The sequence below is a fragment of the Hypanus sabinus genome, chromosome 16, assembly GCF_030144855.1.
Source record: "Hypanus sabinus isolate sHypSab1 chromosome 16, sHypSab1.hap1, whole genome shotgun sequence".
Taxonomy (NCBI): domain Eukaryota; kingdom Metazoa; phylum Chordata; class Chondrichthyes; order Myliobatiformes; family Dasyatidae; genus Hypanus; species Hypanus sabinus.
Window position 1 is genome coordinate 23,829,807 of NC_082721.1, and position 12,855 is coordinate 23,842,661.

Genomic DNA, 12,855 nt, shown 5'->3' on the forward strand with positions numbered 1-12,855 from the left:
ATGAGGACAATAAATACAAACCTTTTCAGCAATGCCTGCATTCCAAGTATAACTGAATAATTTTTTCAAAAATATTCCAAGCACTCTCAGTTACGGCTTCGTGCATTTTTAATCTAACAGCCATTTACTAATTGACTGTCATTCTTGATTTTAGACCTTCACGGAAGCGCAGGGAACTGGGAGCCCTGTCAAACAGCAGCATTCTAGAATTGACTACACCTACTCCCATTGCTAATGCATCAGCAACAAGATCATTCGAGGAAGAGTATCCAGTGTTATCAGAGGAAGTGTGGATGAAGGAGTCTCTGGTGATCTCCAACTTGCATCATTTTTCAGGATACCGAATTGAAATTCATGCATGCAACCATGACGCAAAAAATGTAGGATGCAGTGTTGCAGCTTACGTTAGTGCACGGACTATGCCTGAAGGTAGGAAGGAAATAAATTATCCATTTCGTATGCTTTCTGTACAATTGATAGTAGATGATGCATAGAATTGCACTCACGGATGCAATCATTGACATTCTTGTTTATCAATAAAATACTGATGGAGTTGAGGGTCGGAGAAGTCAGAGTATCAAACCATCATAGAGATTGTAACTCCAGTAAGGCTATTGACAGCAAAGTTGACTGAGGAATGTTGAAAAAAACTAATCAGTACCATTAATCTGAGAAGATCGAAGGAGTGCAGACCTGGTGTACTCATCAGTCGTTGAATAGTAAATGGTTACAATAAAGGTATTTTTCAGTCTTTTTCAAAGATTAATATGAAAATTTTTGAACAGGTTTTCTAAAATGCTCATTTATTTTGATCTGCCTCTGTTATGCTTTTATTGATAAAAAAGGAATACATATGAATGGACAGCAGGACTCATCCTTTTTCCTTAAAAACACCCAGAATTCTTGTTACTAAGTCATTAAGCAGTGATAATCAAAATTTCCATGGCATGCAAGAGAGTTTTTAGAAGATTATCACCAATTTGGTGACACATCCTCAGAAAGGTTCACCAGCCCTGGTCTTGGTATTAAACAATTGTTGGTGTGACCATCCTGTGTGCACACTCATGTGCACTTCAGAAGTATTTTGTGAAGTGCTTTGAATATCCTGAAAGAGATGCAACTGGTGCCAAAGAAACACCAATCCTTTTTTTCCCTCTAAATTGTTAAAAAGATTGAAATTGCTTTTTGAGATTAACTTGATGAGAGATCGTTATTTATCTAATTAATAAAATGGTTGTTCATTTGAAGTAAGATCTTTTGGTTTGTCCAACAGCAAATGCTGATGACATTGTGGGTCCAATCACAACCAAGGTTGTCGATAAAGTGGTTCATATTAAATGGGATGAGCCAAAGAATCCAAATGGTCTTATTGTGTTGTATGAAGTAAATTACAAGCGTCTTGTGGACTCTGAAGTGAGTATAACTCATTTTGAATTATTGTTGCATAATTATATTGTGTACACTGTCATCTTTTTTGTGATGAGATACCAGTGGATGGCACCAACGTTGGTGGTAATGTGGACATTGAGAAAGGTTGTCTAAGGTTGCAATAGGATCTAGATCTACTGGAAAAGTGGGCAAAGAAATGGCAGAATTTAAGTTACACCAAGTATGGTGATACATTTGAGAAATTAAACCATGGCAAGACTTAACAGTAACAGACAGGGCCTTAGGGAGTGTTGTAGAATAGAGACCAAGGGACTGTGCTGTAATGTTCTATGGTTCTATAGTGGTGAATGCGGGCTCACTTTTGACATTTAAGAAAAACTTGGACAGGTATGTGGATGAGAGGGGTTTGGAGGGATATGGCCCAGGTGCAGGTCAGTGGGAGTAGGCAGAAAAATGGTTTGGCACAGCCAAGAAGGGCCAAAAGGCCTGTTTCTGTGCTGTAATGTTCTATGGTACAGGTACATAGTTCCCTAGAAGTTGTAACATAGATAGAAAAGGTTTGAAGAATGTGTAAGGCATTTGGTATAAGAATTTATGTCACGTTTACACTGTATGAGATATTGGTGAGACTGTGCTTAGAATAGTCTGTGTAGTTCTGGTCACCATACTATAGACAGAGTGTGATTAAGCTAGCAAGGATGCAAAAAAAAGATACACAAGAACTTTGCTGGGACTGGACAGCTTGAGTTATAAAAAGAGATTAATTAGTCTGGGTTTATTTTCCCTGAATCGAAAGAGACATAGGGATGACCTTGTGGAAGTGGATGCTCATGGTCTGTCTCCCAGAGAAAGGAGTCAAAACTAGAAGGCATATGTTTAAGATGTTTGAGGTGAGAAGGGAAAGATTTAAAAGGGATCTGAGGGATGCATTTTATGCATTTGGGTATATGGAAGGTGCTGCCAGAGGAAATCATAGAAGCAGGTACAGTTACAATTTTTAAAAGACATTTAGATAATTTCATGGCTGGGAAAGGTTTAGAGGGATACTGGCCAAATGTAGACAAACGGGACTAACTCAAGAAGGCACCTTGCTTAGCATGGATGGGGTAGGCCAAACTCTATGACTGTTACTGTGTTACTTTATGGCTGGAAAGTTTTCAGAAATGTTTTAGAATCTCAGCTCCACCACACTGCCTACTGGCAAGTCCAGCAACTACATTGTTTCATTTTATTTCCATATGCAATTTCTATTCTAAATTCTAAACCTAAACTTTTAAGTATCAGTTTTCTGATATTCATGATAGTAAGAAATTAAACAATAAGTGAAAGCTTGTATGGTAATCATTGAGACCTTTTTTAAATAAATTTTTTTATTGAGTTTTCAAATGGTTACAGAAGGAAAAAAAATTATCAACCCTTCCCCCCCCTCCCCTTAACCCCTCCCCCCTAACATATCCCTGTAGAAAGAGAAAAAAAAGGGGGAAAAAAGAATGCCTGGATATCGGAAAATCCCCACATGCTCTATGGAGTTCATAATAGCTTTAGTGTATGTATGTGTGTGTATACATATATATATATATATATATATATATATATATATATATATATATATATATATATATATTTCCCCAAATAACCAATAATTTTATCTTCGGAGCACCTATATATTTAATCCTATCTTTTGTAAATAAGGACGCCAAATTTCCAGAAATATTTCACATTTATCTCTTAAGTTATAAGTAATTTTTTTCAAGTGGAATGCAGCTAAAAGCTATATCTATTTTCATTTTCTTAATGTATGTTAAAATTCTTTTTCTTTTCACCGGTCCATTAAGCCTATTAACATTAAAACTTTAAAAATTAAGTAAATTAGTCATTATTTTTAACATGGTTACTCCAATCTATAGTAATACCTAAATTTTCAACTTTCGTAGTACCTTGGGGAATCTTTTTAAAATTCTCCGTGTTGCTAGGTGTCTCTTCCCCCCCTCCCCCACCGATTGTCCAGGCAAAGAAAGAAAGATTAAGAAAAATAAATTATAAAGAGAAAAAAATAACAAAATACCCCCTACTAATGTGAATAAAAAAAACACAACATTACCCACCTCCGTTGTACAGGTCATGGTAATCGCCATGATTACACACGTGAACCCCATAGCAATCGATCTGAAGTTCCCCCAGCTCCCCCATAACATAAAAAAGTATATATAAAAGAAGAAAAAATAATATCACTACTCTCAATTAATATTTCTCAAATTTTTACCTTTCACCCCCTGTATGATATAATTAAGAATATATTTAAATATTCTTCTGTCCTTAAACATCCATCAACTCCATTCACTGTCCCTGTCTTCATCTTTTATCAGTTTCACTTTTAAATCTTTGGCTGTGGTTAGCAAATATTTGGGAGTTCTTGTGCAAATTCTTCCGCATCCCGATAATCAGTAAAAGATCTTCTTTTTCCGTCATCCAAAAAAATTATCAGGGTTGCCGGGTGGCGCAATATAAATTTATAACCCTTTTTCCATAAAACTTTTTTTGCTGGGTTAAATTCCTTCTTTCTCTTCAAAAGGTCATAACTTATATAAGGATAGAAAAGAACTGTTTTCCCTTCTATCATCAATGGCTCATTTCTCTTTCTGGCACATTGGGCAGCCGCCTTCAGAATCTTTTCTTTATCTTGATATCTTAAACATTTTATCAAGATTGATCATGGGTTTTGATCAACTTGAAGTCTTGACCTTAAGGCTGTGTGAGCCCTTTCAATTTCAATTAACTGGGTTCCTTCTTCCATTTCCAAAATTTCCGGAATCCATTTTTGAAAAAAATTTATTGGATCCTCTCCCTCTACACCTTCTTTAAGTCCAACAATCTTAATATTATTTTGTCTGCTAAAATTTTCAAGTACATCCACTTTTTCCAACAACCGTTTTCTTTCTGATGTCCATGCAGAAATATTATCTTCCATTTTATTCACTCTATCAATGGTGTCTCCCGTTGTTTCTTCCGTTTTTAATTTTCTTGTCCATTTTGTCCTGTCTTTTCATCATTTTATCAAACATAATCTTCATATTTTAATACTTTTTTAATTACTTTTAATGCTTTTAATTAATGCATTATTTGCACCAAAGATTTTTTTTGTCTCCAATATCACCTCCAACCTCTTCCTGTTGCTCTTCTTTGTTTGTCTCTTCATCTTCGTCTGATTTATCCAGAGAATCTGATTCCACCTCAAATTCACTTTCACTTTCAGATCCAATCATAGCTGGGATTTGTAGTTGGGTTGCTCGTGTTTGCACATGCCCCTTCCTTCATGCATGCGCAATTCCTGTTGCTTTTCTTTTGGAAACGGTTGATGTTGCCGTAGTTTCCTGCTCTGTATCGCCGGAGGTAAAATGCACCTGAGCCCGAGGCTCTTTCATGGCAGCCAGCCTTGATTCTTTTCCAACTTGTGTTGTCTTCAAAGTAGTAGTTTTCTTCTGCTTCTGTTTAGGAGACATATCTTAAGACAATCCTGAGTAATTTATAAGTAATTTAAAAAAAAGTATTTACTAACTTTTCTTTACTTAAACATTATTTTACTGTTTTTTTATGGGAGAGCTGGATTTCCATGTCTCGATCCTAAGTCATCACGTGACGTCCCTCCCATCGAGACTACTTACTGACCTAAACAGCTGGTAGTGTCTGTTTTGACCGCAAGAAAATATAGTCGGTTAGACAGTTACAGTGAGTATTTTAAAAACAATTGTTTTCCATTTCCTTGAGAACTGATGCTTAATTATGATTGTTGGTGCAGGAAGTGCAGCATTGTGTGTCTCGTAAAAGATACCTCGCTGAGCAAGGCTGCAGATTGAAAGTGCACCATCCTGGGAACTATACTGTGAAAATACGAGCTACATCACTGGCTGGAAATGGTTCTTGGACGGAGGCAATCTCTTTCTGTATTCAAGATACAATCACAAGTGAGTTTTCTCAGGAAAGATCAGTGGGCCTGAATACAATAGCAACTCAAACTCTGCTTTTGAGTGTTGATGAATTGAGCACCTGCCACTTCCTGATTTCTCTTAAGGGTTGTTAATCCATCAGGCAGCAAATCCCAAGATCTTGAATGTTTACTATTCAGCTAGAATTGCCTTTCTTGCTTTATATAATTAATAATGTGAATTATTATTATTAGGGAATAGAAGAAAAGCAAAGATCTTAAATAATTACTTCATGCCTCAACAAAGGTACAAAAGGTAACCTTTTGTAAGTAGAAGGTACACAACTGTCCCAGTGATAAAAAGTTCAGAGATAAACGTAAATTGACAGAGATAAGATAAATTGATGGACTTATCATCCGCATAGTTCCTATTTCTTGTATGTCTGTCTTCATCCCATATCCAAGCACCCCCTCTTCCACCCCCAAACTTTCCACAGGCATCACTCGCTCCATGACTCGCTTGTCTGCTTGTCCCTCCCCACAGATTCCCCCTCCAGGCTCTTATCCCTGTAACTGTGCTAAGTGTTGGACTTGCCCCTATATCATCTCCCTTACCACCATTCAGATCCCTAATCATTCCTTCCAAGTGAGGCAGTCCTTCATAAGTGAATCCATCGGTGTTATTTATTGCATCTGGTGCTGCCAGTGTGGCCTCCTTGATACCAGGGAAGCCTGATGCAGACTGGGGGATCAGTTTGTCAAGTACCTTCAAATCTCTCTGTTGTATCAGCCAGGATCTCCTGGTGGCCAGCCATTTTAATTCCATTTTCCGTTCCCACATCAACAGGTCTGTCCACAGCCTCCTCTAGTGCTTAGACACAGATCAGAGGAATTGCACCTCATCTTCTGCCTCCACCCTGCAACCTCCCCTTTATTCCATGTTCCATTGCCTTTTCTTATCAGACTGCATCTTAAGCACTTTGTTACTTCCACCTATCACTCGCAGCTTCTCACATCATTCCCCCTCTCCTCCTCTCTACCCCTTCCCCCCTACCCTTTTCATATTGTCCACATCCCCTCCCGTCACTTGATGAAGGGTGTCAACCTGAAATGCCAACTTTACTTTTACCTGCCTGACCCACTAAGTTCCTGCAGCTCATTTATGTGTTGATCCAATAATAAAACTCAGTTAAGGGACAATTAAGGAAGGGATGCAATTGAAACAATCTCTATTACTTGAGGAAAAATACAACTGTTTCTTTAGATAGTCTCTCAGCATCAAGGATGGCTTCCACTACTTTTTGGTGGTTCTGGAGTGCTTAAGGAGGCCACTGTGGAAACCATAGAGTCTTTCATAGGAGCAGGTAACAATGACGTGTGCATTTATTGGGATGGTCAACACCTTCCGTTGCTTATACAGAATCCATGTTTACTCTTAATGCATAAACAATACATTACTGATGACACAAAATTGTGAGGACACAGACACTGCGAACAATGTGGATTGATGAAGTCAATGCGCAATAAAGTTAGCAGGTGGAGTATAATATGGAGAAAATGTGTGTTATCTACTTTGAAAGGAAAAGGTACTAGGCAATCTAATTAATGCACGTAAGGCAACAAGTCTTGTGAACCTGAAGTAGTTTCAGAGATGTTAGTTTAATTTCCACTCCCAGAGGTTTGGAAATCCACATATGTAAAGCAATTATTAAAAAAAAGGAATGAAATAGAAAGCTGCAAACTGTAGGCCAGAAAGCCTAACATTTATCACTGGGGAAAGAATGGGAGTCCTTTACTTAGGAGCTAATGGAGAAAATCTAGAAATTCATTAAACAATAATGCTGGGACAATGCTTAGGTTACTGCATAAAGTGTCGGTGCCCCCATTTAAGGGCTGGTATTCTTGCAGAATCAGAATCAGGTTTATTATCACTGAGATTTGTTGTGAAATGTGTTGTTTTACAGTAGAGTGTAGTACCAAAAGAATTATGTGTTAGAATAAGAAATATATATAAAAAATAAGTAATGTGAAAAGAGAGCAAAATGGTAAGTTGGTGTTCATGGACTGTTCAGAAAGTACTGATGGTAGCAGTGAGAGGAGAAAATATTGCGGTGAGGGTTCTTCACGATGAATGCCATCTTCTTCTGGCACCACCTTTTGAAGATGTTCCCCGTGATGGGGAGGCTAGTGCTCATGATGGAGCTTTTATCCTCTGCAGCTCTTATCAATTCTGTACATTCCTAGGATGAAGGGGCTGATAGCTGAAAAAAGGTTAAGCAGGTTTGGCCTGTACACATTGGAGGGTAAAAGCATAACAAGTGATTTTATTAAAATGCACTCTTTGCAGAATTGAAGGGGTGGAGTCTAGAGGATAATTCCCCTAGCAGAGGGTTGTGAATCTTTGTAATTTTCTTCTTTTTCTTTCTGGTTTTGAATATTTTTTAGTTTTAAATCATTACACAACCAAAACAGCTTCTAATTAGTGAAAGGACATTTGCAATTACACTGCTAACTTTGGAATCTACATTTAGAATCCAACATTCCTTATCCTTTCCTTCTGAATTTCTTTCGATGCATCTTAGTCAATATCCAGTCTCTTATTAATATACATATTTGGCTGGTCATGAATAAACATTTTGGTACAAGTCTCAAGGTTTGCTGGATCTTGGTGGCCAGTGGTAACATCCACTTCTTGATTAATACTTTAGCAGCCCCCTTGGTGGTTTTTGTGGCAATATCTTTCTTAGTAACTGACTTGACACCACCTGCCATTACCTGTCTCATATCACGGACAGCAAAGCAACCAAGAGGTGGATGTTCAGAAAAGCTCTTGACATACATGGGCTTAGGTGGTATCATGTGAACAATGGCTGCATCTCCAGACTTTACAGATTTGGGGCTATCTTCCAACTTCTTGTCAGATCGACAATCAATTTTCTCCTTCAGCTCACCGAACTTGCAGGCAACGTAAGCAGTATGACAAACAAGTACTAGGGCGTAGCCAGCAGATATCTGACTGGGATTGTTCAGGATAATAATCTGTGCAGTAAAATCAGCATTTTGTACTGGAGGGTCATTTTTGTTGTTACCAGCAACATAACCCCAACAGATACCCTTAACAGAGACGTTCTTGATGTTGAAACCAACATTGTCACCAGGAAGAGCTTCTGGCGAGGCTTCATGGTGCACTTCCGCAGATTTCACTTCAGTGATGACTGGATTGGGAGCAAACTGCACCAACATGGATGGTTTCAGAACTCCTGTCTCAATCTGACCGACTGGTACTGTGCCAATGCCACCAATCTTGTAGACATCCTGGAGAGGGAGACAAAGAGGTTTCTTTATTGGGTGCTGTGGAGGCTGAATGTAGTCGAGGGCTTCAAGCAGTGTGGTACCAGTGAGGTTTTCATTTTTCCTGGTAATTGACCAACCTTTGAACCAGCCCATATTCTGACTTTGTTCTAGCATGTTGTCGCCATTCCAACCAGAGATGGGAACAAATGCTACATTTGCTGGGTTATAGCCGATCAGGTTATAGCCGGTCTTCTTGATGTACGTGCTGACTTCCTTCGTGATTTCATTGTATCTTGCCTCGCTGAATGGGGGATCAGTGGAGTCCATCCTGTTGAGACCGATGATGAGCTGCTTGACACCCAGGGTGTAGGCAAGCGGAGCGTTCCCTTGTCTATCCGTTCTTTGAGATACCAGCTTCAAACTCGCCCACGCTAGCTGCAACTATCAGCACAGTGCAGTCAGCCTGTGAGGTTCCAGTAATCATATTCTTGATAAAGTTTCTGTGTCCTGGGGCATCAATGATGGTGAATGTAGTACTTTGAAGTTTCAAACTTCCAAAGAGAGATGTCAATGGTAATACCACACTCACGTTCAGCCTTCAGTTTATCTAAAACCCAGGCCTACTTGAAGGATACTTTGCCCATCTCAGCAGCTTCTTTCTCAGATTTTTCGATGGTTCTCTTGTCAATTCCACCACATTTATAGATCAGATGACCTGTGGTTGTAGATTTGCCAGAATCGACGTGTCCAATGACAATGATGTTGATGTGTGTCTTTTCCTTGCCCATTTTTTAACGTTGGAATGAGTCCGTTAAAATGCAGCCGCAAACCTCCCTTCGGCAGAATCCGAGACTAAAAGGCATGAATCTTTGTAATTTTCAAACCTAGGGGGCTGTGAAGGCAGATATTGACAGACTTATACAAATGCAAGGAAATCATGTACTATGGGGGAAGAACAGGCGCATGGTGTTGAGACCAAGATTGCATCAGGTGTGATTGGTGGAGGTCTACTCCTGCTTCTGTTATCTTGTATACAACAACTTTCATTTAACATAATGGCATAAATGCAATGAAGTGAGCCGGTGCTGTAGAGAATGTTATAAAATAAACACTGACCATGCCACACCAGGAAATTATACAATTCCTAGCTAAAACATTGATCAAGACTTGAGTTTTAGAGAGTATGTGGAAGTACGTACATAGGCCAAAAGGTTTAGAAAGTGATCTCCAGTTGGGTTAAGGAGGGAAAATTCATACATGAGTTTTTGCTATCAGTTAAGTCACTTGGAGAGAACTTGTTGTTAAGGATACTTGGTATAGCCCTGTCAGTTGTCCTAAAGAAACAGGAGAAAGGAGCAATGATTTGTTTTCCTTAAAGCATGCATTTCCCACTAGCTATTTTTTTTATCTGTCCAGATTTAGGTTTTAGAAACAGCATAAAATGTTGAACAATCTGGTAAGGACTGATGAAGATGTTCTTTAATTTTTCATTTTCTTTTGAATTAAAAATTTTTTCAATCTCTGAGCTGACTTGACCAAAGGCTAGGAAATTCCCTCGTTAGATGTTCTGTGACACCGATTATACCTGCAAAAGTTCATCCTCAAATAGAAGAACTGAATTGGTAATTTAGTCATATTTGCCAAGTTCAGTGATGCTCCTGAAATTCTATTCCACTGATTTCAGTAGAACTAGATTTTGGAAGTTCAGTTAACATACAGCTGCTGCTACGTTGTATAGTACTTTGCGTGTAACAGCATGTTTATTTGCTTGTACCATTTCCCATCAGATTTAGAAGTGGTAAGGGAAACTTGCTAAGAGATGTACCTGGATACACTGAAGTTATTAGTGTTTTCTGATAGGTTGGAATTTCCCTGGAAAAGGTTTTTTAAAAAACTTTCTTATTTAGTTCATTTTTCCTTAGTGCATCTTAATTGATTGAAACTTTCCTCAGAATGGAAATATACTTAATAAGAAAAGTGATTTTTAATTGGTCCTTAAGAAATGTGAACCAATAGTGGTTTTTGACTCAAAAATGCTGGGAACACATGCCAGGTCAGCATCTAAGTTACTATTTTGAGTTGAAGACCCTCCATCCAATGTTGGATTTGCAGTACTTGCAGATTTTTGGCTTTTATTTACTGTAGTTATTGACTTGATGGATTGACAATTTGAACCTCCTAAACAGTTACATGTCAACATTTCTGTAAGTTAATAATTCAGACTAATCACAATAATACTCCAGGTTAGCTTGGAACAGTGATGATGTTTCACTGATGAGCTACTGGAATTGGCTCACCATCTCTGGTATTCACTTTAATGAAGCTGGCCTCCTTGGTGAATGGAGGACATTTGTAAAACAATTGGATCCATTCATTAATACCTCTCCTTCTCACCTGCACCATTATATAATATGTTTCACCACATAAAGTTTTAGCCTTGCTATCTAGTGAATATTTATGTTCTTGCAAACAGGTCATAGTAGTGATATTTACAAGATAATTGGGCCATCGATCCTCGCCATTCTGCTCATCGTCGTAGTTCCAGTTGTCTTTTTGGTGGTAAAGAAGAGGTAAGGTTGCATCAATTCTTCATCTTTGTGGTGTTATCTTCAAATGTATTATTTTTCATGTGTTCCTCATTCCTTCTGTCCATGGCACACATCACTGTGCAGCAACATCTCCACCTAAATGATCAGGAACATACAGTGCCCATTCTGTAATGGTATAGCAGCAGTGTTTGGAGGCATCAGGGTACTGTTGCATTGTATATTTTGAACACAATGTTCTGGAGTACCACAGATCGATAACAATAAAGAGCAATTTTCCAGCCTTAATCAAACTGGCAGGGTCATACAGAAAAAGTCTGTTTTCTCCCCATGTTAGACTAACTATAACAAATCACTGTTTGCCAAAAATATATACATGAATAATTGTAAATTTAATTTTATATTTTAATATTGGCAGATTTAAATAATTAATTTTACATAAAGTAAAATTAAAGCAGCTAAAATAGTGCCCGGTTTCTTTTGGACTCAGTACAGCATGTTATCTTTCTGAATCGCACTGGTATACAAATTGCATCTTCGTGCAGGTTATTATGACCTGCAAGGATGAGTTTCATCATCAGAATGCCATTGTGCGTTTTTTTTGCTGTCACTGTCTCTAATTCCACTGCTATAATATGCTATGTCCATTTTTTTTAACCACTTCCTACACTCATAGACATCTTGCAATGTGCTTACTGCTTAGTGTAGAGAGTGAGGCATTATATAAAAGCTAATCCAGGAAGAAAGTGAGATCTAAATAGAACGGAGGGGTATAATGTTTTTTATTTTTATATCAGCATATGATCTTGCACTGTGAATACAAATTGATGGCAATAATTGCCCATTATTAATAAATCAATGTCCTGATAAAATATAAATCTCTTATTTACTTTACGTTTGAAGTGAGTAGATTTAGTGTGAGTTGAAATACTGAAGTTATTTAACTGAATAGTTAAGAGAAAATAGATTGGTTAATCAGTTGTGAAATAACAGTGTGCTTTAGTCATATGAAACTTTTTTTAATTAATCTAAGTGTTTTATTGTAATATTTTTTGTTTCCAGGCGAACAGAATTGCCTACAGGAATGTTTTACACTTCTTCAAATCCAGAATACATTAGTGCCAATGATGGTGAGTGTCTGAATTCTAGAGTTCTGTTTCTCTCTGTCTCTAAGATTATGAAAAATCAGCTACCATGCCTCATCTTGCCTCTAGCTTCGACATACTACAATCTTCAACATTTGCTCCAACTCTTTCAAAATCATCATTTCCATTTCCCTCCATGGAGCTTTATTCTTATCCTCTGTGAGCTCTGCATCTGGTTTGCACTACCATTCAGTGAAAGTCATCCCCATTCCTTCTATTGTTATCACTGAGAACACAGCTTGTGACTACCATATTTGACCACCTTCAAGCTACTGGGTAAATTCAGATTACTGGTTCAAATATTGGAAGTTAATTGTCAGTGAGGAAGAGTTGAAAGCCAAAAAAGGCACATCTCCCATCTAGCTCATTGAGATCTGCTTCTGTATATCCCTGTTTTTGTTGAACCAATATTTTGTCTGGTTCCTTTCTTGATTCTGTGTAATTTTCTATAGCTCTATATACCTGAGAGATCTCTATGCGCTTCATCTGACACCAGTTAGCTATCTTTTTTTAAATAGCTCCACCATTGCCAGATGGCCTTAAGTTCACTAGCTGCGAG

The 12,855-nt window shown here is 37.9% G+C and overlaps 1 protein-coding gene and 1 pseudogene across 2 annotated transcripts in view; one reads left to right on the forward strand and one right to left on the reverse strand.

Moving 5' to 3' along the window:
• The window catches only part of LOC132406081 (insulin receptor-like), a 217,360-nt gene that overhangs the window by 188,824 nt on the left and 15,681 nt on the right, over nucleotides 1-12,855 (forward strand). For both annotated transcript variants that reach the window (XM_059991287.1, XM_059991288.1), the window contains 5 exons: nucleotides 155-429; nucleotides 1,274-1,413; nucleotides 5,186-5,351; nucleotides 11,079-11,175; nucleotides 12,214-12,281. In XM_059991287.1, the coding sequence (XP_059847270.1) occupies nucleotides 155-429; nucleotides 1,274-1,413; nucleotides 5,186-5,351; nucleotides 11,079-11,175; nucleotides 12,214-12,281 (746 nt within the window). The remainder of the gene's footprint in view (nucleotides 1-154; nucleotides 430-1,273; nucleotides 1,414-5,185; nucleotides 5,352-11,078; nucleotides 11,176-12,213; nucleotides 12,282-12,855) is intronic.
• Nucleotides 5,450-10,170, reverse strand: LOC132406082 (elongation factor 1-alpha 1-like; annotated as a pseudogene).